Source organism: Andrographis paniculata, unplaced genomic scaffold (assembly GCF_009805555.1).
Source record: "Andrographis paniculata isolate CXL003 unplaced genomic scaffold, ASM980555v1 Contig11END, whole genome shotgun sequence".
In the NCBI taxonomy this organism is placed as follows: Eukaryota; Viridiplantae; Streptophyta; class Magnoliopsida; order Lamiales; family Acanthaceae; genus Andrographis; species Andrographis paniculata.
Genome location: NW_026137391.1, coordinates 998,779 through 1,024,615, shown reverse-complemented (window position 1 = coordinate 1,024,615; position 25,837 = coordinate 998,779). Strand labels below are relative to the sequence as shown.

Genomic DNA, 25,837 nt, shown 5'->3' with positions numbered 1-25,837 from the left:
AATTAAATAGAATAGATGAAGTAATTATTAATTTTAACTTTAATAAATTTAATAAAAATAACATAAAAATTAAAAAACTTCTACTACTATTCAAAACAGGAAAAGGAATGATTTCCAACAGTAAAGGCGAGGGGCAAAAGGGGGAAATCAGTAACGGAACTCCGCTGACGGTTTCCGTTAACGCCGTCTAATGCACTGTTCCTCGGCACTTAACGGCCGCCGTCACCGCTATAAATATAACTCACACTCCAATTCACCAGCATCACTCTCACATCTTTCATTTCCCTCTCTCTCATCTCTCTCTCTCTAAAACACACAGATAACAACAAAAGAGAGCACAGTGTGGAAATTTGAAATGACGTTTGCGTGAAGAAGAAGAGTGAAATCTTTGTGTTTTCTTGAGAGATTCGTCATTCATAGACAAGCACTGTAATAAGGAGAGGATTCACTATTACAGTGCTGTTCTTGTAAGAAGTTTAATATTTTATTTTAATTTTAATTTTTTTTTGGCAATAACGATGGGGAAGAGGGAACAGTTCCAGAAAGAAAAATGCAGAGTGGAATCCGTACTGGAGCTTCTCAAGAAGCAAGCTCCACTCAGCGTTAAACAGGTTAGCTACGGTACAGTTCGTTGCGATACAGTTCCCTACAGTTACTACATGAACTTCAGCGTTTTATAATAAGCGCTACTGCAGGAGAAGTTTTGCAGCGATTCTTGTGTGGAGAGGTTTTTGAAAGCTAAAGGAGATAATGTGAAGAAAGCAGCTAAGCAGCTGAGGAGTTGTCTTCTTTGGAGAGACACTATTGGCACTGGTAATTTTAATTTTTTTAAATTTTTGAAAAAAAAATGATTTTTTTTAATTAATTAATTATGTTTGGAATTGGAAAATAAATAAATTAGAAGCCCATATAAACCTACTTTATATTTTTGTTTTTCTTTTTGTATTTTTGTGTGATCTGGGAATCTTGCTTTATTGCAATTTTCAAAAATCAGTTTCCATTGTCAGCATGCAGTTGAACTAATAATATAAAGATTTGATTTTTATTATAATTATAATTAATAATTTTTTTGTTTTGGAATTTTTGAATTTGAAGATAATTTGATAGCTGATGAGTTCTCTGCTGAGCTGGCGGAGGGAGTTGCTTACGTGGCTGGGCATGACGAAGAATCAAGGCCTGTAATGGTAAGATTTAATTTTAATTTGTTCATGTCATTTTCCATAATTTTTTTTTTATAAATTTTAATTTTTTTGGATGTAATTTAAGACTAAATCTTTTCTGTATTTCTTTTATTAATTACAGATGTTCCGAATCAAGCAAGACTACCATAAATTTCACTCTCAGAAATTGTAAGCACAGTGCTTTAACCGTATTTGGTCTTATCTATTTATGGGAAGTGTTCTTCTTTAAGAAGATGAACACTCTTGGGAGCTCCATGGAGTCCAGCTCCAGACAGATCCACACCATCCATCACTTTCTCAACCCTACTGTGGATCCATCTGGCGCTGGGGTCCCGGGAGCTGCTTACTTCATTTCAGACTCTTTTTTTTTTTTTTTGAAAATAAAAATTTCCCAATACAGTTAATTAATAACCCTTAATTCTTTTTTTTTTTTTTTTGAAACTTTTTAGGTTTACTAGGTTGCTGGTATTCACAATAGAAGTTGCTGTCCAAACAATGGGGAAGAATGTGGAGCAATTTGTGATCCTCTTTGATGCCAGTAAGCAAGCAACCCTATTATATCAGTTATCGTTTTTTTTTTTTTTAGCCCTTTGATTTAATTTTGTTTGTAAATTTCCAGAATGTTAGAAAAATAAAGTCATATCAACACATACTCTCTCTGTCAGACAGACCAAATCAAAAGACAGCTTTTTCTTTTTTATCTCTACTTCAATTAATGTACATTCCCATGCCTTGGGATTCCACAGTAAATACTCACTTTAACTCAGCCTGCAAATTTAATACTTACTGTACATAGTTTCCAATGCCACGCCTAATTTAATCAGCATATTATTATAGTAGATGGATATATGTGTCTGAATCTTTATCAGAAAATGTCGGAATTGCCCCTGATAAGTCACCGTCAGGGGTATGGACCCGTTTGGCAGAATCGGTATTTCACTAAATTCTTGTTTTGCCTTTTTTTTTTCTTTTTTCTTCTTCCATTTTGTCAGATTGGCCCCCCACAAAAAATTGTGTCTTGAATTTTTATTTTTTTTTTTAAGATTGAAAATTTCTTGCATTCTTTCATGGCTGTGTTGGATATTGCAGGCTTTTTCAGATCGGCTTCAGCTTTTATGAACATGTTTCTGGCTACACTGAAGATTGTAGCAGATTACTATCCAGGCAGACTTCATAGGGCTTTTGTAATTGACCCTCCTTCCCTATTTTCGTATCTATGGAAGGTAAGGAATTTTATTTAATTTTACTTAGGTATTTATTAATTTTAGGCTTTTGATTTATTATATTTTTTTGTGGATTTTAATGTTGTAGGGAGTGAAGCCGTTTTTGGAGGTGTCGGCTGCGGTAATGTTCGTGGCTTCGCTTGACTACGAAGAGCCGCTTGAGTTCAACGGCTTCAAAACGGCGTCGTATCCACGCGCCGCGTCGCTGCGTTTCGAGCCGCCGCCGGCGGCGCGGGGGAAGCTCGGCGCGTGTTCTTCGTCGAGATTTTCGTTCACCGTGTCACACCATTTTGATTCTCTCAAGCCTTGGTACCTATCATTGACTGACACGTCAGCATCTAAAGTGGGCCCGACTGACCCGGCGATTGGGCCCACAATATCGCCGTACAACGCTCGGTCGTTCTCTTTTGCGTCGCCGGCGGCGCGTCGGCCGGCGACACGTGGCGCCGGCGGCGGAGACGTGCTCCGGAAGGGTTTCTTCCCGTCGACTCCGATGCCGCAGAGGACGCAGAAAATTGATCCGGCGATGCTCCGCCGGCCGACGACTCCGAAGCCTTCGTTTCTGCAGTCGCCGGCGCTGTTCTTCCGGCGGGAAGGTCACGTGACCCGCGGCGACAGGTCACGTGAGTCGTTTGGACCTTACTTGAAGTTCTACCGACGGCCGTACGATGAGATGATCTATCGGTCCAAAATGCGTCCCCCGTTGGGCGGCTTGATTTCGATCGTCTCCCCTCAGATCATCCGCCGGAGACACGTGTCAGTCTCTCAACGGTTTTGATCAACGTAAGAAAGCTCGGTTATGTAGTACATATATAAACCCATTACCATTTTACTATTATTTTATTATTATTATTTCTCTTGACCAAATTGCTGATAATATATATTTATTGCAAATTAATTTTCTCTCCGATTTTTTTTTTCTTAAAAAAAATACCAAAAATAGACTGCGTGCAAAGTGGGTTGTGAAATATCGTGAAAATTACTACAAAGTCTAAATCTTGATTTCTGCAAAAAAAAAAAAAAAAAAACAACTTAGAAAAAAGACAGCGTGGTCGAGACGATGAACACAGCATTGGAAAACATCAATTCATATATATGAAATATATATATATATATATATATATAGATGCCCAAGAAATTTGATTTAATTTAAAATTTGGTAGGAATTGAAGACTTATACTGTTGGACTTTGTGGCGAATAGTCAAAATGTAATAAAAATTTGAATATCGAGCAATATTGTTTCGAACCAAGAGTTGGACTTTGCAATTCAATTATTTGTAATGATGCATATAGTATAGTATAATTTAATTTAATTAAATTTTTTTTTGGGTAAGGTTATATTGGTGGGTACTATATACTCCCTCCATCTCAGATACCGTATCTGCTATACTGTAGACACGGTATTTTGAGAGGGGTGTAATTATTAGATAATTAAAAATTTGTTAGTAAAAATAATTATCTTATAATATAAATAATTATAAATTAAGATTAAGATAACTAATTAGTTTAATTAAAATTAAAAAAAATAAAATTAAAAAATTTAAAATGAGATTAAAGTGTGTAATCATTTTCCAAAAAAAAAAAATGACATGGTATGTAGGACGGAAAGAAGACAATTTGGACATGGAATTGGGACAGAGGGATTAGTATGGTGTGATGTTGTTTGTACAGTTATGTAAGTATGTATATATATAAATGCATTGGGCTCAGTAGTGGCAGAGAGTATTTGGTGAGAATATATTTGTCGTTTAGCTGTTTGGATGTGTAGAAAGTCAATTTGGATCTAAATGTTAGTGTACAACAAATATTTATTACTCAACCCCGCCTTGGCTATCTACATATGTCCGTTTGTTGTTATTATTATTATTAGACAAAAATTAGAAAGACTATACCTTTAGTATTAAAATAATAGTCTTATTTTGTTATTTTCGAACGTTACGAAATAATAGTCTTATTTTTATTTTTAGTAACATAATTACAAAATTACATAAAAATAAAAATATTTTGGTCTTTTAGAAATACTTTTACGCTCACTATCAGTATAATACTCTCTCCGTCCAAGCAAGAAGCATACATTTATTTTTAGCGCGAAATTTAATAAATAATAATATTTTAATTATAGTAAATAGGTAAAAATAATGTAATGATATTTTTACTCTTACTTTTTTATATAAAAGTAATGATCTGATGTAAAGTAAAAGTATTTGTGGAAAAATATGAAATATTTAATAAAATTATTATTTTATAATTGAAAATCCCAAAATATAAATACGTATATTTTCTTAACCTCGTGCTAATCCCAAATGTCCCTATTGTTTTGGGACGGAGGGAATAGTATGTTATACTCCCTCCGTCCTAGAAGAAGCGTCTTGGGTTGGCACGGGAATTAAAGAATAATAGTATTTAATTAAAAATGGGTATAAAATAAAATGTAAAAGACTAAAATATCCTTACTTTTTTAAGAATTTTAAAAAGTAGGTTAGAGTAATAATTAGGGGTAGTTTGGAAAAATATGAATAATTTTATTATAAAATGGGGACGACGATTACTAAATGAGGAAACGGGACAATTGTTTTGGGACGAACAAAAATGAAAAAATAAGACAACTCTTTAGGGACGGAGAGAATATAATATACTTTTAGTTTTAATTCAATATACTTTTTTTAATATATTAAAAATAGTATTTTTGAAGTATATAAGATGATTTTGAACTTTTTGCCCCTTTCAAATACAAATGAAACTGATACTTTTGTAGAAGTCACTGAGTGTTTTTGAATTTATAAATAAATTATTATCACTATAATAAAAGCATTATAGTTTTGACATAAGTTAGTTAATAAAGTGATAATCTCGTGGATACATTGAATATGTAAACATAGATATATAATATTGTAAATTAAGGCAAAATTGTCCAAAATTTATTCTTAGTTTGTATCGATGAAATGTGCCAATTTTGGAATTCATATTATTGGCGTGTATTATAATATACGTTATATTAGTGTAGACAACAGGAGATTTGATGCAATATTTTGAAAAAATATGATCAGTATCACACTATTATTAGACTAAATAAAATAATTATCCAAAATTTTTGAACCATATGTAAATTATTAGCAATTTCATTGTAAAGAAATGTATAATTTATTTTTTTTGTCTTGCTATGAATGAAAAATACATGAATATACATATGTTTGGTAGACGACGATGAAGTATATAATAAATGGAGCGTAACAAGATATTGGATAAAATATTGAAAGTATAATCAATAAATTGTACAATAAGATATTTTATTCGTTATGCAATGATATGCTTATTCGATCGGACACTAATTTGAATAAAAGTGAGGTAAATTATATGATGCATTTTAATAAAATTGCATAAAATACTTATTTTTTTTTATTGCATAAAATCTCATTGTATTAAATTAAAAGATGTATACAGTATAATGTAAATAATCAAATTGTCTTTGCTTTACGAAATGATGAAAAAAAGGATTGAAGTAATAATTATGAGTAATTTTGCAAAAGTAGGGATTGTTGCATAATAGAGACCAAAGTTATTAAATAAGAAAATATGACAATTGTTTTGAAAGAGACGAAAATAAAAATATTTTATAAAATTTTATTAAAAATTAATTAAAAGGTAATGCGATAAATGTCAAATATATATCATATCAAATATATATATATTTTTTCTTTTTACACTTCTAGATATAATTAATAAAATTATTTTTAAACGAAATGTAATTATAAAAATATTTTTAAAAATTAATATTTATATATCACATAGAATTAATATTAATAAGATATTTAAAAAGTCTCCGATCAAATATATATATATATATATCTATATATTAATCAGTCGAATATTTTTTGCAATATTATCTAAGTAGGTAAAACAAAATTTAAATCCAAATTATTTTTTCATCAAATTTCGTAAACCACTTATTTTTATTTATTTATTTATTTTATTTATTTGTTATTTTGGCAATTGAAATTAGAAATATGTTTTAGAAGGCTTTGACTAGTAAAAGTAATGTACTTTATAGGAAGGAATCTTGAATATCCCAAGTAGTGATTTTATATATTTATTTATTTATTTATTAATTATTTGGTCTTTTTGCTTATTTAATTGTTTTTGGACTATAGGGTTTGTTTTCTTTACTGTAGTCTGTAGCTCAATAATAATAATAATAATAATAATAATACTAATAACATTGCATGGAACTGTTTGACCCGACCCTTTGGAATTTTGCTGTTTGTTTGTTTGTTTGTAGAGACAGTCAATGTAATATATAGCTTGTAATAAAATAGATTTTTAGAGATTCGAAAGAAATTATAATAATTTTAAAAACTAACTATTTAATGTAATATTTTGTAAAAAAAAATAAATTATGTTAAAATTTCAAAAAATATATATGTAATGTGAAAGATGAAGAAGAATGTGAAGGAATTGTTTGCGTGTACAATTTCTTTTACTATTTTAATTTTCTTTTTTCTAAAAAAAAAAAATTATCAAATGTAAACACTGATTTTTTATTTATTATATTACACTAAATTTTAAATTTATATTAAAAATATTACATTAATATATATTTATATCACGTCAAACAACTATTTCAATTCAAAATTTTATATTCAAAATCAAAATTACAATAAAACCCACCCCTTGTTCTACATATAAAGCCCAAACAAATCCTATCCTTCTTGATTGTAATTGAATTAATTGGGCTTTGATGATTTGGATTGATTTGTGCCTTACATGGGCTTAGGCAAATTAAAATAATTCTTCAAATGATATTGCATGTAAATATAAAATAATTTTAGATATATAATAAAATTTAATTTCACTTAAGAATTTTTTTTAATAAATAATAAATTACATTTTTAAAACACTTTACACTTAAAAAGAGGAAAATTTCTTATTGGGCTTCATGATGGGCCAAGGCCCAATAACAAATCCTACGGAATCCCAGTCTCTGAAAAACGACGAAGAAGCAGTCGCCGACAGTGACTATTGTTTTCCTTTTCTTTTCTTTTCAATTTTTTTTTGTATTCACATTAAAAGCGTGTTTGAATTTAAAAAAGGAAAAAAAAAACATTAGTACGCTTTTTGACAATTCAAAAGTATTTGTTTGAAAATTTGGTGCACATGAACCAGAAAAAAAATAAAATAATAATAATAATAAATAAATAAAAGTAGCTGAATTGCGACCCTCTGATTGGTGGATTGATTGACCAGAAATGTGCAAGAATTTAGGAATCAAAATTAGGGTTTTGCAGAGTGGAGCAGTAACCACCATTTTTATCCAAAAAAAAAAAAAAAAATTAAAGAAGAGGACTTTTACTACAGCGATTTGTGAGTGATCATAATCAATCAATCAGGTAAGAATCTTTTATCTGTTAATGTTTCCCTCGCTGATTTTCAACGTTGGGATCGAATTAACAGTGTCTGAGCATGTGACCACTGACCACTACTTTTCTTCTCCATTCTACAAGCAAAGCTGATAGTGAAAGTTCAAACCTCTTTAGCTATGGAAAAAGAATCACAAAATATTAACGATTCTTGACTCGCACAATTTGGTCGAAACCTCTTCAGATCTTCTTACCTCCTTATTTACCCCAAAACTGATTTGTGAATTGACAAAAACCCTAAACGAAGAGGCAAATCCCTCCAAGAATTGTGTAAGGATTTGATTTTTAGTTTATTTCTTTTATAAATATATATATATTTTTAATTTGTTGAAAGAAAAATGAGGGATTTGATTTCTTGTTTTGGGGAAAATGGAGTTCCTGTAGCAGATGCATCTTCTTCATCATCTAGTGCATTTGATTTGAGCAAATCTTGTAATAATTCAGTCAAATCATTGTACAAATGTGAATTTCTTGGTGAGTTATGGTTGGTGAGTGTTGTTTGGATTAAGAATTTGATGGGCTATTGTCTAAACATCGAAATTAGTGATTCTTCTTACAAATGTATCCTCAAAGTCGATGTTAAGCCTTCTCTGATCTCAAGAAGAAAAGGATCCAAATGTTCATCCAAAATTCAACTGTTTTGGGATCTTCCTAGAGGCAAATTCGGGTCAGGGTCCGGGTCCGGGCCGGAGCCGTCGGGTGGGTATTATATAGCCGTTGTATGTGAAGGGGAGATGGTTTTGTTAATTGGGGATTTGAGAAAAGAAGCATGTAAGAAAACAGGGGCAGTTTTTGATCCATCTTGTAGTAAAAATAATTCAATGTTAGTGTCAAAAAGAAAGCATCTTTCCGGCAAGAATTTGTACCAAACAAAGGTACAATTTTCCGGCGGCGAAGGCTCGATTCATGATGTTAGAATCGAGTGCGATCCTGGCTGCGGCGGCGACGATCCTTCCCTCACGATTCGGATCGATTCTGAGATAGTTATGCGAATTAAGCATTTGAAGTGGAAATTTCGCGGGAATTGTAGAGTTTTGGTCGACGGGGCGCCGGTCGAAGTTTATTGGGACGTTCATGATTGGTTGTTTCGATCGCGGTTGGGCTACGCGGTTTTTGTGTTTCGGACTCGGGTTTCGACGGAGGAGAAATGGGTCGACGACATTTTGCCGATTTGCAATTTGAATGCGATGTCGTGGAGTTGTAAGGATAGCGGTGTTGTCGAGGATTTTGGATTTTCAGATTTCGGATATTGTTTGGTTTTGTATGGATGTAAGAATGAATAGAGATTGATTGCTTAGCTTCTCCCTTGATTGTTACAGCACAATGTGTTTATACAATGCTTACGGCTCTTGTAGCTTGAGGTTTATGTCATACCAAATCAATTTTCAATTTCTCTATTTTCATACTTTTCATCAATTTAATATTCTCTCTATTTGCCTCAAAGGATTACATTTACGTTTTTCGTCGTTATATTTAATATTAAAATTATCTTTATATTTGTATAATTTTTTTTTGTACAAATGTCTTTCTATTAGTATTATAAGACAATAATCAAAATATTTTTGCAATTTACATTTTGATATAATAATTAATATTCAAGATCAATACGCAAAAAGTAAATGAGACCGTTAGAGCCGGAGGAAGATAGTATATTTTTTCTATCTTATATTTTAATATCAATCTCAAATTAAATTTTTTTCAAACTCAATCGAAAGAAACATACTCTTAAATATATTTACATCAATAGTATTATATTATTGTGTATGAGGCCAAAAATCAAAATATATTTACATACTCACAAAAGTAGTATATGTCGATTATTATTATTAAAATACAATATTAATTAAATTTTGTGTCATAATTAAACGGATACTTCGGAGATAGATGGTAGGAGTACAATATTTATATATATGTGAATATGATCACTTGCAACATCAAGAAACAAGAAAGGAACCAAAAGGAAAAAAAAAAAAAAAAAAAAAAAAAGTTTGAATATTTATAAGGCAAATTCATTTTAAACTATAACTTGTAATCAAGTGTTGTTTACTCCCAACCAAAGCAAGCAAAAATAGTTGCAATGATCACTACTTTAACGAATTTATATCTACTTAAATATTTTCACACAATGCAAAACTCCCATGTCCTAATTCTTGAATCACATACTTCCAAAATGGAACTTTCCCTATCCATTCTCTTTGCAATGTTCATTCTTTTAATTTCCCCAAAAACACAATGCTATTCTCATCCCTTAGATCCTCTTACCCCTAAGGAGATCAACAAAATCAAACTTACAATCAAGAACTCCAAATATGCCTCATTTGCCAATCTAACTTTCCATTTTCTTGATCTTGAAGAGCCCAATAAACACCTTGTCCTAAAATGGCTGTCGGCTCCGGCGAGGCGTGTCGATCCGGTCCCTTCCCGACGAGCCATTGTGGTGGTTCGAGTGAACGACGAGACCCGTGAATTTATCGTCAACTTGATCCACGGTTCGATCGTATCGGATAAAGTCCATTCGGGCCATGGCTACCCGCCATTCACATTCGTCGAGCTTCTCCGCGCCAGCCGCCTCCCGTTTGCGGATTCTCGGTTTCAAGATTCGATTTTTCAACGCGGGCTGAACTTGTCTGAAGTCACATGTCTCCCTCTTACAACAGGTTGGTTTGGTGAGGCTGCGGGAAGAAGAGTTGTAAGAGTTACATGTTTTTACAGAGGAGGGACTTCTAACATTTGGGCAAGGCCTATTGAAGGAATAAGTTTGTCGATCGACGTCGAGGCGTTACGGGTGATCGAGTACATTGACAGGTCGAAAACGCCGCTGCCGAAAATCGAAGGTACAGAGTTTCGAGGGCGAAATCTTAACGAGGGTTCGTGTAACAGAAACGGGACGAACGTAATCGTCGCGGGGCATGAAGTTCGATGGTCGAATTGGCGCTTCCACGTCGGGTTCGACGCGAGAGCGGGGATGATTATATCGACAGCTTCGATTTACGATTCGACGAAACGGGAATTCCGGTCCGTGCTCTATCGAGGGCATGTGTCCGAGACATTCGTGCCGTATATGGATCCGACGCCCGATTGGTACTACCGAACTTTCATGGATGTCGGGGAATTTGGATTCGGACGGTCCGCAAATTCTCTTGTCCCCCTTATGGATTGTCCTAAAAATGCCGTGTACATGAACGGATACATGGCCGGCGCAGACGGGGAAGCGCAAGAAGTCCCGCGGGCGATATGCATTTTCGAGACATGCCCCGGAAAGATCGCGTGGAGGCATACGGAGATCGGTACGCCGGGCAAAGTTGTAAGAATCTTACACTTAAAATTCTTCATTTTTTTATAAAATTAATTTATGGTATGCTAAATAAATAAATAAATATATATATATATTTATTTATTTATATTATATAAAATTTTATTTTCTATAAAATAAGATCCATATTATATATTTTTTATTGAGAGATAATGCTAAAAATATTTAAAATACTAATAAATTTACTCGTATAAAAAAAATAAATAATATCATAGGGTATTATTAATAACAAATATCGTGTACCTAACAAAATGACTCATTTTTACTGAACAAAATGACTCATCTTTATTGGGATGGAGGGAGTACTATTTTCAACTTTTTATTATTATCATAATTTTTTATAACTCCGAAACTTTCAAAATTTCTATGTAAACGGAGCCTATGCTCCTACATAGACTCGTCACACTTGTTAGGACAACGACGTTGTCTCTTCGACCTTACTTCTAATTGTAGGTAATAAGTGGCGAGCCGGAGATCAACCTCGTTGTAAGAATGGTGGCGACCGTCGGGAACTACGACTACATACTCGATTGGGAGTTCAAGAAGAGCGGTTTGATCAACGTTGGCGTAGGTTTAACCGGTGTACTAGAAATGAAAGCTACAGAATACAACAAAACCGATCAAATAAAAACTAAGGACATCTACGGTACACTTGTAGCCGAAAATACCATAGCCGGGAACCACGATCACTTTCTAACATACTACCTAGACCTCGACACGGATGGACCGGACAATTCACTAGTTAAGACAACGCTAAAGCGTGTCCTAACAAAGAATCCCGGCGACTCGCCTAGGAAGAGCTTTTGGACCGTTGTTAAGGAAACGGTTGAAAGAGAAGGCGAGGCAAGGTTTCGGGTAGGAGAGGAGCCGGCGGAGCTGCTGATAAGTAATCCTAAGAAGAAAACAAAGCTCGGGAATGTTGTAAGTTATAAGGTTGTCCCTGGCAGGGCAGCGACGTCACTGCTGGCCGGGGATGACTATCCGCAGATAAGATGTTCTTACACAAAATATCAAATTTGGGTGACATGTTATAACAGGACGGAGAGGTGGGCCGGAGGGTTTTACGCCGACCGGAGCCGGGGCGACGACGGCTTGGCCGTTTGGAGCCGCAGGTAGTAACCACATTGAATTGTTCAACCGTTGAATTGAATTAAATTAAATTGATTTCTTTTTAAAAAAATAAAACATATATATAGATTGAGAAAAAATTCGCTTTGAATACAAATATTATTTAGTCCCTCCGTCTTATATATATATATACATATATATAATATCACATTTTCGATCTATGTCCGTCTCATATTTTATATCACTTTTTCTTTTGAAAAAAAAAAAAAATATTAATCATATTTTATATTTTTTTTAAATTTTTATCAGACTAATTAGTTATCTTAATTTTAATTTTTTAATTATTTTTATTATATTATAATTAATTTTACTACTATATTTTTTAATTATTTATTAATAATACCATTTCTACATTCTTGTATCTACTGTGATATAAGAGACGGAGGCAGTATTTATTTATTTGATTGGTTTTATTCGATTTGATTTTAAATATCTTGGTGAAAAATTCAGATAGAACTGAACCACATTGAAATAACGGTTAACTATAGAAAAATTTGATTCGAATACAAATATTATACTACCTTGCAAAAAATACTTTCATCAGTGTCTTATAATACTAATAGAATGATATTTGTATAAAACAAATATATAAATATAAAGATATTTTTAATGTTAAGTACAATGACGCAAAATGTAATATAACCCTTAGAGATGGACGAGAGGAAGTATTTGATATTTGTTTGAATCAGTAGAGTTCGATTTCAGTTTTGGTTTTCAAAATTTATTTTGATTTCTATATACAATTATTATATTTTAAAATGAATATTAATAGTTATATTATATTAATGAAATTTTATTAATATTTATACCCGTATAATTGCACATGTAAATATATTTTCAATCGTAGTTTGGTTCAGTTCAAAATATTTACGATATATATTTATTTATTAATTGAAGTTATTTATTGAATGTGATCTTTTTAGAGTTATTTTCGATTAATTGAAATGTTCAATCGATTCAAATTAATACGTTTTATGATTTCGAATATTTGTTAATTAAGTTCGATTGGATTCAATTGCGATTGATGTTGGAATAGGAATCGGGAGATAGTGAATAAAGACTTGGTAGTGTGGTATAGTGTGGGGTTTCATCACAATCCCGTGCAAGAAGACTTCCCGGTGATGCCAACTTTGTACGACGGTTTCGAGCTTAAGCCAACAAATTTCTTCGAGAGGAATCCATTGTTGTCTGAATTGAATCCTTTATAATAATCACTTCACTAAGTTCGTTTTTTTTGTTGTTTGGGTTCATGGGATATCGATGATCATTAATTTATGTTGTAATAACAAAAGTTTGTATGAAGAAAACCCCAATGGATAAAATGTCCTAAGAGGAGAGTTGTGGTTGAAACATGAGTTTTGATGTTGAATGACGAAATATTGTTTTTTTTTTAAAGTTAAATTGTAATGTGTACATACATATAAATATATATATGATTAAAAAGTACAAATTTGAAATAAGTCTTGAATGTTTTAGGGTATGTTTCTTTTGCCCAAACCTCCGATTTTTACTATTTGGACTATGCATTTTCCGAAAAAATACATTTTTCTTTCACAAAATATCTCATCATACATTATTTTAATATCAAACCCAAACCATTTTTTTTTTTTAAACTCATCTAAAGAAACATTAAAAACCCACAATTTATTAAATGGCGAAACAATCAAATTATCACTACAACTGTTTCACTACAAAAAAAAATACTAATATATTTGTAACGAGATTCCGTCCATAACGTTCACGTAACTAATGTAATTTCATTCCTATTTCCGTCTCTAATGTCATTAGTAACGGAAAAAGTAAATTTATTGACAAAAAAATTTTGTTACAAAAATGATTTTTTCTTATAGTGTTTCCTTTTCACTTCCTACTTGGATAATAATTAAAATTTTAATCAAACATATTTAACACTATAATTCTTGAGATCAACCTAAATCCGACATGGGCCCATTCTAGGTCGTTTAAAATGATCTTTTGTATATTTTGGGCCGAATCCGAACTATATAATTTGAGCCCATATTAGACGGGCCTGGGTCGACTCGGCCCATTATTTCATCATGCTTATGTCCTTTTGACATCATCATCACACACATATAAATATAAATATATATATATATATACACACATTGGGGCCATTAGTGTACCCTAAAAAGGAGTGGCAACAACAACATCATCAATTGACATGTGGCTAATCAATTACTATTAGATTTTATTATTTATTTATTTATTTGTAGTAATAATCATACACTACAACATTATTATTATTATTATTATTATTATTATTATTATTAACCTAAGTAGTGAGTGATATATGCATGCATGCCTTTCCTCTTGTCTCTCCCAGTTCTAGCAATTCTTTTTTTTTTTTTTTAAATCTTTGAAAAGGAATATCATTAATTCCAAAGCAAAATAATGCATCAAAAGAAAAAGACTATAATCACTCCAATGGTGCATGTCAAAAACAAACACACATTTTAATTAATTAATTTTTTTTAAATTTGGTAATTTAAGCAAAATATATATATATCTCGTATTCAAATATTTTGAAAAAATATCACACCAACTATTTATCTATCTTATAAAATACTATTATATTGATCTGTGTAAATAAATGATGTATATTCTTTTAAATTTGAATTTAAACTTAAATTTCTTTTCTTTTTTTTTTTTTTTTTTTCTAAAAAAAAGTAAATCAAGATTCAAAAAACCAATGTCCAAACAGAGCGTAAGTAATGAATGGAGGTAGGAGTGAGGGTGATGATTGAGTGTGAGAGTATGAGTAGGGTTGGGCAGCACGCCGCTGATGGCTCGGCTCGGCTCGGCTCGGCGTGGGTGGCTACATCAGAATACATGAATAGGAATGATAACACCACTGCACGCCTTAATTTAATCACACATTTCTGACCATAAAGTTGTCTTCTTTTCTTTTTCTTTTTTTTTTCATTCACAGATCAGTAACAATAACTATATAAATTCAATATAAATAAATAAATAAATAAGTTCAATCTCATCAAGAATCAGAATATTTTGCACTATCTGCCAATTATTAGTATTATTTTTTAAAAATATTATATTCAGTGTTTATTATTTAAAATATTAAATCAAAAGTATATCTTCTGTTCAAAAGATCAATGTAAAAATAAATTAAAAAAAATTCATTAATTTATTATTTCAAATTTTTTTACCCCTACCTGCTGCTCTATCCTACTCTAGAATCACCTTCATCGTTATCTTCTTCTTTAATTAAATTGATGGTATATTTTGATTTGAAATTTTGTAATATAAAAATAATACTTCATCCGTTTCAAAATTAGGTATCTATTTGCTTTTTCACGTAATTTTAGAAATATTAGTATTATATTGAGATATAGTAAGAATAAAGTATAAATGACTAAAATAACCTTATTAGTACGTGTGATATAAAAGTAATGGTATTTGTGTAATATATTATAAGTTGTAAGGATATTTGTAATGTTAAGTAGATAGTACAGTTACTAAAAAATGAAATTGATACTTTGTTATGAGACGGACTAAAATAGAAAAATGGATACTTTGTTATGGAACAGAGGGAATATATATTTATAAGGACCATAGTATTGAAATTTATTTGAAATAATAAAAAAAAAACAAATAAACAAATTCTAATTTTATATAATACAGTTTGTTTATTTTGTGTTTTTTATTTAATATATTTTTATTAAGTTAAATATAAAAAATCGTATCGATAATACAAATATAATTTTTTGTATTAAATTATTCACTTTTTGTAAATAAAAAAAAAATATATATTATATATTATGTTATTATATATTATCTCCGTCCAGCTACAATATATACCGTAGATCTTCTGTGTTCATATTTAAATATTAATTATTATATCAAAATATAGTATAAATAAAAAAAAATGACAAAAATATTATAATATAAATACAATTATATTTTTGGAATAAACTATATAAATATAAAAATATTTTTAATATTAAATATACAAAACATATGTTTATTTCATGCTATTACATCTTTAAAATATTTATAGACAGTTGTGTTGTCTAAAAACTATTGGATGAACGAGCCTAATTTATTTTTGATTTATTTGATTTTATTCTTTTATTGAAATCAATGTTATTTAATTTTATATAATTTTTAATATAAAAATGTTATTTTTTATATATTAAAATTTAACAAAATATTTATTTAATAAAAATTGAAATAAAAAGTTATACAGCTTTATATGTAGCAGCACCATGCATGCAAGAAGGGTATGCAAATGCAAATGCAAATGCAATGCAATGCAATCCATGATTCGTGTCTGTGTATCGCCCAATGTCCGGAAGCCTCATGATTATCCTATTCCACGTGTCCACGTCCCATTGGCTCCCATCTCATCCCTTTCTTCTTGGTGGGCCCGATCCAAGCTCGTCAATTGACCTTATCCAGTGCAGCAGGACCTGAAGTCCATGGAGTCGCTTGACCGTGTATGTTTTTAGGTTATATTGGATTTCAAATGTTTTATTCCCTTCTTTCGGGTAGAATTTAATAAATTAAAAAAATAATACTTTTTCAATCGCACTATAATTGATATTAATTTTATTTTTGTCTGTTTTGTAACCATTGATATTTTTTTATTTTTGATAAAAATTATTAAATCAAAATATATTTAATAAATATAAATCAACTTAATTAACTACATAACATACATAAATGACATAGGATCACTCAAAATCCTTTTATTTCTACCTCTCTATCTCCAAAAAAAATTAATATTTTTATCTATATTTAAAACTACATATCTTTTATAAAATTGATTTATGTTAATTATAAATAAACAAATATATTTTTTTATTTACTTGTATTATAAAAAAAATTATTCTCTGCAAAATAATATCCATATTGCATATATTTTTTAATTGCTATATAATTTTTAAATATTTAAACATATATTTTAATTTTTTAATCATATATATTTAATTTACTTTAAAAATATAAATATCATTAAATTATACAAAAAAATAATATAATAATATCATAACTAATTATTATTAACTAATTAAACATCCTCACCTTAAATGCCGATCCCTAATCAAACGATTGAATTCCGGTGAGACGAAGAGAGTATTAGTATTTATAATTTTAATATTTTTATTTTTAATATTTTAGGTATAAATTAATTGTATTTGAATATAAAAGTTTAAAAAAAAAATATAGTACTAGCGTTGATTATTTTTATTATTATATAAATAAATATTCTTTAATAAAATAGATGAAAATGATAAAATAAAATTTTTAGTCTGATGATTAAGGTATGTAGGTAATTGGAGAGAAGACATAATGTGTAATTGAAATAATATTTAATGTTCTGTCCCAATTCAAAATATTACTCATCCGTCTCATAAGATTTGTCTTTTTTTTTTTTTTTTTTTATTTGTCCCAAAATAATTATCTTATTGCTTTATTTAGTAGCCGTGGTCTCCACTTTATAACAAAATTATTCATACTTTTTCATACCACCCCTAATTATTACTCTAATATACTCTTTAAAATTTTTCAAAAATTAAGGGTATTTTAGTCCTTACATTCTACTTTATAACCACTCTCAATTAAATACTATTATTCCTTACTTCCCGTGCCAACTGTCAATAAGACACTTCTTTTGGGACGGAGAGTGTACTTTTATTATTTTCATTTGTCTTATTTAAAAAAATATCTTTCTTATTTAAAAAATAGTAATTATACATTAATATCATTTTAATTTTTACTTAAATTACAAATATATAATTATTTTATACATAAAATCAAAGGTAAAAAATGTTCTTACACACTTTTATTCACCAATAAAATATTAATATTTTTAAATTTACTACAAAATTTCGAAAATTCCATTTTAATTGGAACAGAGAGGGTGTCATAATTTCTAATAAAAAAAAAGAGAGAAATAGAAAATTCGATAGTACAAAATTAGATAATAACTCGATAGAAACACAAAATATTTGCACTTAAACTGTAGGTTTTAGAGTAGGAAATTTTGAGTTAAAAATTATTTAACTAGATATTTTAAATAAACGAAATTATTTTTTGTATAATATCTTTAATAAAGAAAAAAATTTAAGTTGATAAATAAAAAATTATAGTATTAAAAAATAAAAGACCAAAATGTGAGGTGTGTTTGTTTGGGGGATTGGATTTCCAATCCACTGTTCATTTCATTTTTTTTCTCAAAAAATATCAAATCAAACGCTTATTTTTCATTTTTTATATTATACTAAAAATCAATTTTACATTCAAAACATCACATCAACACCTATTTATATCACATCATACAACTATTCAAATTCAAAATTTTTACTATTTAAATCCCAACTCAAAATCCAAAACTCCAAACACACAAACAAACAAAATACTTATGTTCTTTTATTACTCCTCAACCTGTGCAATTACGCTTATTTTTCATTCAAGTAAATCCACCAAACTTATATTTATACCACAAATAATACTCTTTTTGTTTGGAAAGAAAATATTCATTTAGATTTTTGTAATAGATCGAGAAAAAAAAATAGTATTTTAATTTTTTTTATATATTTAATTTTATAATGTGGAAATCTACAATCGTTAGTGCGCTCTAAGTAAATTTTTGATCGAACATAATAGCCTGCAAAATAAGCACGATAAGACAAGTTACATTAGGTAAATTATATCTGAAGTATTTTATTAGTTAGTTTGTCCTTGGTATTTTATGTATATGTGTAATGATATATTTGTAATTTTGTAAAAAAAATAATTAAAATATTTTGATATCAGTGTAATTACTTTTTACTATAATAAAAAATTAATTTCTTTTTAAAGTTGGACCTTACCTTTTCTTTCTATTAGAGTGGCGATGACGAACAAAAATGATAAAATAAATACTTTCAATTTTGACGAAAACTAAATTTGTTTATTTATTATACTTAAAAATATCAAATTAAATATTTTTTTATTTATTATACTTAAAAATAAATTTATATTCAACAACAATATATATTTATATTATATCAAATAATTATTTTAATTCAAAATTTTACTGTTTAAATTCAAACCCAAATTTAAACCGTTGAATAGTTAAAATAATAGTAAAAAGGTTAATGAAAAATATGCCTTTAATGTTACGCAAACATGTATTGTATGTGATATTTTGATAAAAATATATATATATATATATAAAAGTAATAAATAAGACCATGATGCATATATATTTTTAACTTTGATACTATTTATTAATGTTTTTTTTTTTAAAAAAAAGACGTACTAAATACATATTTAATACAAAAAACTTTATATCAAATATTTGTTACTTTTTTTATTTCTGAAAAAATCTCTATCCAAAAACTTAAATTTTTATGAGATTTTAAATATAAATATTTAACAAGATTTATTTATTTTTAATAATAAATAGTGTCAATATTCATTTGAAAATACGTATAAGCAAATCCCTATACACATATAATTATTTGTTCATTTGATCATATTTCTAAAATTTATATTATTAAAATTTTAACATTTTCTAATAAAAATATATTATTCTATTTTATAAAATATTATACTCAAATAAAAATAAAACTCAATATAACAAAAAAAAAATAAAAATAAAAACCATCAGGCCAACAAACCCTAAAAAAATACTCCCTCAGATCCAGATACCATGTGGACGTTGCCGTTTCTGTCCGTCCCACGTACTATGTCACTTTCTTTTTTTAGAAAATGATTACACACCTTAATCTCATTTTAAATTTTTTAATTTTATTTTATTTTTTTAATTTTAATTAAACTAATTAATTATCTTAATCTTATTTTATAATTATTTATATTATAGGATAATTATTTTCAATAATATATTTTTAATTATGTATTAATTACATCCCTTCTAAAATACTGTGTCTAATTACAACATAGCATAATTAATTAATTAATTTTGAGGTGTGGGAATAATTGATGAAGAAAGCCACGCGAGGAAGAAATCAAATCAACCTCTGAAAACGCAGGCAAGCTAGCTGTACATGACATGCTTTGTGATCTTCATTATGATTCCACTTTTTAATTTCCATAGATACTCATACACCCTTTTTTTTAAATTAATTTAATTTCTTACTAAGTTGCGAAAATCCATGTAGATATTCTGGACAATAATATTATTATTAATAAAAATACAACAATACATATATATATATATGTATGTATAGATATCCATATATCTATCCATTCGATTTCCCATTAATTCTTACATCTATACTTCTCCATTTCCTCTTCGCTTCACTTCATTCCCAACCCCCTCTCTCTCTCTCTCTAAAAAAAACTAAAAATAAAAATATATCAATGGGTGATATTTCAGTGTCCAATATCAATGGGAATGCTACTGTTCATCAGAGGAAGAGCTGTTGGTATGAAGAAGAAATTGAAGAGAATTTGAGATGGTGCTTTGCCCTTAAGAGGTAATTAATTATTCATTTTTATTTTTCTACATATGATCTTATACATACATATATGATATATATATATATATATAGAGAGAGAGAGAGAGAGAGAGAGGAAGAGAGAGATCCACTGTGTTACTACAACCTATGTTTTTAAAACATGGAAACTAGGGTTTGGTTTTGAATCTTGCTAGTGTTTAGTCACTTTGTCCATGAAAAGCTAAGGCAAGAAAGACATAGAAGATCGATCAAGAAAGCACAATAATTAATTAATTAATTAATTTAGTATTTCCATTGTCACTAAAACCATGTAATATAAATATTTGTTTGTTTATTTTCTTGCCACAGTATATTACACACAGGTGCTTCTCAGTATCAGGACATTCAACTTCTTGACACCAAACCATTTGGCAAGGTAATAAGATATATATATAATTCTTTATTTTATTATTATTATTATTATTTATATTATTTTTAATTAATTGTACATATATTTTTTTGTTTGGTTAATTTAAGGCATTAGTGATTGATGGGAAGCTTCAGAGTGCAGAAATAGATGAGTTCATCTACCATGAGTCTTTGGTCCATCCTTCTCTCCTCAATCACCCCAAGTAATTAAATTAATTAATTTTAAAATAAATTATTTTTGACACATTTTAAATTAAATTAAATTAAATTAAACAAATGGGTTTTTAATTTTCAGTCCAAAAACCATATTCATAATGGGAGGAGGTGAAGGTTCCACTGCAAGAGAAATTCTCAGACACTCCACTGTAGAAAAAGTCATTATGTGTGACATAGATGAGGTAATATATATATATCTATATATACAAATAAATACAAAATTAAGACCCCACCCCACCCCACCCCACCCCCACCATATTTTTTTATAGATATATATAAAAACTAAATCTTGGACATGAAAATGTGCAGGAAGTGGTTGAGTTTTGCAGGTCACACTTGTTGGTCAACAGGGAAGCTTTCTTTGATCCAAGACTGGAGTTAGTAATCAATGATGCAAGGTTATTACAACATCTCAATTTTTTGTTTTTTTATTTTATAATATAAATAAATAGACAGAATTAATATAATAAAATATATTGGAATGAATTATGTAGGGCTGAACTTGAGAGAAGAGAAGAGAAATATGATGTAATAATAGGGGACTTAGCAGATCCCATAGAAGGAGGTCCATGCTTCCAACTCTACACCAAATCCTTCTATGAATTCATCATCAAACCTACCCTCAAACCTAATGGAGTTTTTGTCACACAGGTCTCTCTCTCTCTCTCTCTCTCTCTATATATATATATATATATATATTTTATCTATTTCAATATTGTTGGTATTTTGCTATCATTACGTTAAACCATTGTTTAGAATGGTGTTTTTGGAATTTTGAAAGTTTGAAAAAAAATAAAATATTAGTATTTGGTGAGATGATTTTTGATATGTTTTGTGAGAAAAAAAATATATTTGATATGAATTTTGTTTTTTTTTTAAAAAAAAAATAGTACAAAATGAATGAAAATAGGTAAATAAACAAAGTGTAATATCTCATCAGCCATCCATTTTGTGTATTCAAACACGAGAGATGTCTATTCACAAGAATTGACAAATTCAATAGTATTATTGAATCTTGTAAGATATAATTTAGTGGTATGTATAAGCTTATGAGTTCAAACTCCGATATTTATATTTTATATTCCTTCCGTCCCATCCGTCCCATAAAGATGATGTTGGGAGTTCACACGAGAATTAAAGAATAATAATATTTAATTAAAAGTTGATATAAAGTAGAATATAAAAGATTAAATTACTTTGCTTTTTGAAATGTTTTAAAAGGTAGGTTAGAGTAATAATTAGGGGTAGTTGTGGAAAAGTAGAAATAATTTTGTTGTAAAATGAGACCACAATTACTAAATAAAGAAACAAGACAATTGTTTTAGAAGGAACGAAAATGAAAAACCAAAACAATTTTTTTGGGACGGAGGAATAACAAACCTATTCATTGATATAAGACAATTATTCATTAATTTATTACATTTTTTTTTTATAGTTATGGAATGAAGAATTATTTTTTCTTGATTTTTGTTTTAGTCATAAAAATATATTTTTATCGAAAACCAAAAGCGGTTATGCATATATAAGTATTATAAGTATAATATCGAAATGTTATTACAGGCCGGACCAGCGGGGATTTTCAGCCACACCGAAGTCTTTTCTTGCATCTACAACACTTTGAGACAAGTTTTCAAATGTAAGTAAATATGTCCCAAAACATTTCAATTCGGACAATCAAACTAATCCAATTATCGACAAATAAATTTTCGATCTAACATGCGCGCGCACGTGTATGTAGATGTTGTCCCTTACTCGGCTCACATCCCTTCCTACGCCGACACTTGGGGATGGATCATGGTACTATTCATTAATTTTTTTCCTCGACAACTTCATTTGTCCAAAATATATGATTATTACATTTAGTTCGATTAAGGTAATAATTATATATATATATATTCAAATGAAAAATAGGCTTCGGATTCACCATTAATAGCAAATGCTGACGAATTGGACATCAGAATCAAGCAGAGAATTAAAGGGGAGAATCGATATCTTGATGGCAAGACATTCGTTTCATCGTCTACCTTAAGCAAAGCTGTCCGAAAATCGTGAGCGTATATATGTTCATTTTCGCCGATTTTTTATTTTTTATTTTTTTTGTTTGGATTGAGGTTTAATTTTGAATTTTGGAATTGGCAGTTTGGACAATGAGAGTCATGTGTACACAGAAGGGAATGCAAGGTTCATATATGGCCATGGAAGTGCTTACAGACAGGTCAATTAATCCAGGATTTAATTAAAATATTTAAGAAATGAGGTTTTGAGAAGTACAGAGGTGGTCGAGAAGAAGACATTATTAACTAATATTATGAATTAAATTAAAGTGAAGCAGTTTGAGGATCTCTTGTGATCTTTTGCTAGCTCTTGTCTTATTATTTATTAATGTTGTTTTTTTTTTTAAAAAAATGTATTAATTTTCTTTTTAAAAAATATTATATATGTAAGTTAATGCAACTTTATTATATATAAATATGATGCGTATTGCTTGATATGATCGCTTGTTTGAAATTTGAATAGTAAAAATTTTGAATTGAAATAGTAGTATAATGTAATATAAATAGACATCGATGTGATGTTTTGAATTTAAATTAATTTTTAATATAATATAGAAAAAAAAAAAAGGTATTTAGTTTGATATTTTAGATTTTTTTTTGATAAATAATAAAATTGGGACAAAAAACTATAGAAGGATACATTACGATATTGTTTCACTACAAGAAAAAATTATTTTTGTAACAAAACGTTTTTGTCTCTAAATTTATTTTTTCTGTTGCTAATGACATTAGACACGGAATTAGGAATAAAATTACGTTAGTTACGTGAACTTTAGGGACGGAATTCCATTACAAATATATTATTTTTTTTAGTGATTTTAAATAAATAAATAATACTGTTTTCGTCTTTTTGAAATATTTAAATTTACTTTTATAGTAAATTATAAATTTTGCATTTAACTAATAGTAGTCGGTGTATGTTTTTGTGGATATGTAATTTTAAATCTTTTGTTTAAATTTTATTAATTATTTTGAATTTTGATGTACATAAATATAATTACTACCTTCATCCAGAGTAAAACTAATTAATACACATCTGACATACAATCAAATAAAATATTTTTTTCATCAAAACAATAAGCATACATTTATTTTTGACGTGAAGTTTAAAAATAATAGTATTTTAATTATAATGGATATGTAAACATAGTGTAATGACATTTTTGCACTTACTTTTTGGTATAAAAGTAATGATATTATGTAAAAGAAGAGTATTTGTGTAAAAAAGTGGGGTATTTAATGAAATGATTACTTTGTAATTGGACGTCCCAAAATAAAAATATGTATACTTTGTAGCTGGACAGAATAAGTAAAACAATTTTGCCATAAGGGATTATCTAACGGTGTGAGAGCGAACTTGTAACTATGCGCATTTTCAGCCAATGATTATATAATTTTTATACGAAAATATAATATAAGATATTTGGAGAAAAATACAAAATTAAATACTCTTTTCGTCTCAATACAATAGTTTTTGTTTATCATTTTTTTTCCTTTCCAAAACAATAATCTCATTTCATAAATAACCACGTCACCATAAAATTATCTTTACTTTTTCATTGTTATTATACAATTGCCACTACTTTTTACACTAATATACTCACAAGGACAAAAAAGTTATTTATCCTTACTTTTTACCAACTATCAATATAATATCAATATTTTCTTAAATCTCGTGTCCAATACAATAAGACTATATTTTTGGAACGAATGAAGTATAACAAAAGAAATAAAATATAAAAAGTGAACAAAACTTTGCATTTACTATCATTTGTCATGAAACATATAAAAGAGATATTTGCTATTGTTGTAAGGAAAATCGTAAGTTTGACATAAATAACTAAAATTGCAACAATTTTTCGAAAACACAACATATGGTACTTGAATAATTAAAATGGAGTTGTACAAAAAATTGTAAGTAAAAATAATAATTAAATATACATAACTAAAATTATAATATTTTCGCGACATCAAAATTATAATATTCTCGCAATATCACGTATTTAAATTTTGTGGATGCTTCTTAGTCTTGTGTGCTATTAAGGAGTACTTGTTTAGTGTATCTTATCGAAGATTTAATTTAATATGCACTCGAAAAATTTCGACAGCAAATTTCTATATTATAAAAAATTAAAATTGTTAAAGTTATCGGAGCCCTAGCATATTTGAGCTTAAAAATTGAAACCAATTTAGGGCGTGTTTTGTTCAAAGATTTTGGCAGAATTTTATTATTCATTAATTTTCTTTTTTCTAAAAAATATCTATATTTTTTTTACATATTATACTAAAAATTAATTTTATTAAAAAATCAAGGATTTATTCTTTCAATAATTTGTTTTTTTGATGTGATTCCCAATGTATAAATAATATATATATTATCATCTCATAAAAAATCAAATTCAATATAAATTATTTTTATATTATCTACACAAATTTTTTATACCTCACTTAAAAA

General features: G+C 28.7%; 4 protein-coding genes across 4 annotated transcripts; all 4 read left to right on the top strand.

Moving 5' to 3' along the window:
• Positions 1–277: 277 nt before the first annotated feature.
• Positions 278–3,278, top strand: LOC127248635 (phosphatidylinositol/phosphatidylcholine transfer protein SFH8-like). Its single transcript, XM_051271091.1, has 7 exons — positions 278–611; positions 696–813; positions 1,096–1,184; positions 1,303–1,349; positions 1,631–1,719; positions 2,271–2,404; positions 2,493–3,278. Exons 1-7 carry the CDS (start codon positions 519–521, stop codon positions 3,180–3,182), a joined length of 1,260 nt encoding a protein of 419 aa, XP_051127048.1. The 5' UTR covers positions 278–518; the 3' UTR covers positions 3,183–3,278.
• Positions 3,279–8,553: 5,275 nt separating this feature from the next.
• Positions 8,554–9,102, top strand: LOC127248059 (uncharacterized). The gene has a single exon (XM_051270217.1). The coding sequence runs from the start codon at positions 8,554–8,556 to the stop codon at positions 9,100–9,102; it is 549 nt and encodes a 182-aa protein (XP_051126174.1).
• An 872-nt stretch (positions 9,103–9,974) lies between these two features.
• Positions 9,975–13,610, top strand: LOC127248627 (primary amine oxidase 1). The gene is made up of 3 exons (XM_051271079.1): positions 9,975–11,123; positions 11,586–12,244; positions 13,297–13,610. The coding sequence occupies exons 1-3, from the start codon at positions 9,990–9,992 to the stop codon at positions 13,466–13,468; spliced, it is 1,965 nt and encodes a 654-aa protein (XP_051127036.1). The 5' UTR covers positions 9,975–9,989; the 3' UTR covers positions 13,469–13,610.
• Positions 13,611–20,482: 6,872 nt separating this feature from the next.
• Positions 20,483–23,801, top strand: LOC127248645 (thermospermine synthase ACAULIS5-like). Its single transcript, XM_051271104.1, has 10 exons — positions 20,483–20,722; positions 21,053–21,119; positions 21,221–21,315; positions 21,408–21,510; positions 21,638–21,726; positions 21,823–21,979; positions 22,889–22,964; positions 23,067–23,125; positions 23,240–23,376; positions 23,468–23,801. The coding sequence occupies exons 1-10, from the start codon at positions 20,607–20,609 to the stop codon at positions 23,550–23,552; spliced, it is 984 nt and encodes a 327-aa protein (XP_051127061.1). The 5' UTR covers positions 20,483–20,606; the 3' UTR covers positions 23,553–23,801.
• Positions 23,802–25,837: the final 2,036 nt, after the last annotated feature.

Excerpts from the sequence above, each read along its gene's own strand:
- LOC127248635 (XM_051271091.1), top strand. The coding sequence starts at position 519 with ATGGGGAAGAGGGAACAGTTCCAGAAAGAAAAATGCAGAGTGGAATCC. Across the intron at positions 1,350-1,630 it reads AAATTTCACTCTCAGAAATT|GTTTACTAGGTTGCTGGTAT; the intron begins GTAAGCACAGTG and ends GAAACTTTTTAG. Across the intron at positions 2,405-2,492 it reads TATTTTCGTATCTATGGAAG|GGAGTGAAGCCGTTTTTGGA; the intron begins GTAAGGAATTTT and ends TTAATGTTGTAG.
- LOC127248059 (XM_051270217.1), top strand. The coding sequence starts at position 8,554 with ATGGTTTTGTTAATTGGGGATTTGAGAAAAGAAGCATGTAAGAAAACA.
- LOC127248645 (XM_051271104.1), top strand. The coding sequence starts at position 20,607 with ATGGGTGATATTTCAGTGTCCAATATCAATGGGAATGCTACTGTTCAT. Across the intron at positions 20,723-21,052 it reads TGGTGCTTTGCCCTTAAGAG|TATATTACACACAGGTGCTT; the intron begins GTAATTAATTAT and ends TTCTTGCCACAG. Across the intron at positions 21,120-21,220 it reads ACACCAAACCATTTGGCAAG|GCATTAGTGATTGATGGGAA; the intron begins GTAATAAGATAT and ends GGTTAATTTAAG.
- LOC127248627 (XM_051271079.1), top strand. The coding sequence starts at position 9,990 with ATGGAACTTTCCCTATCCATTCTCTTTGCAATGTTCATTCTTTTAATT. Across the intron at positions 11,124-11,585 it reads TCGGTACGCCGGGCAAAGTT|GTAATAAGTGGCGAGCCGGA; the intron begins GTAAGAATCTTA and ends TTCTAATTGTAG. Across the intron at positions 12,245-13,296 it reads TTGGCCGTTTGGAGCCGCAG|GAATCGGGAGATAGTGAATA; the intron begins GTAGTAACCACA and ends ATGTTGGAATAG.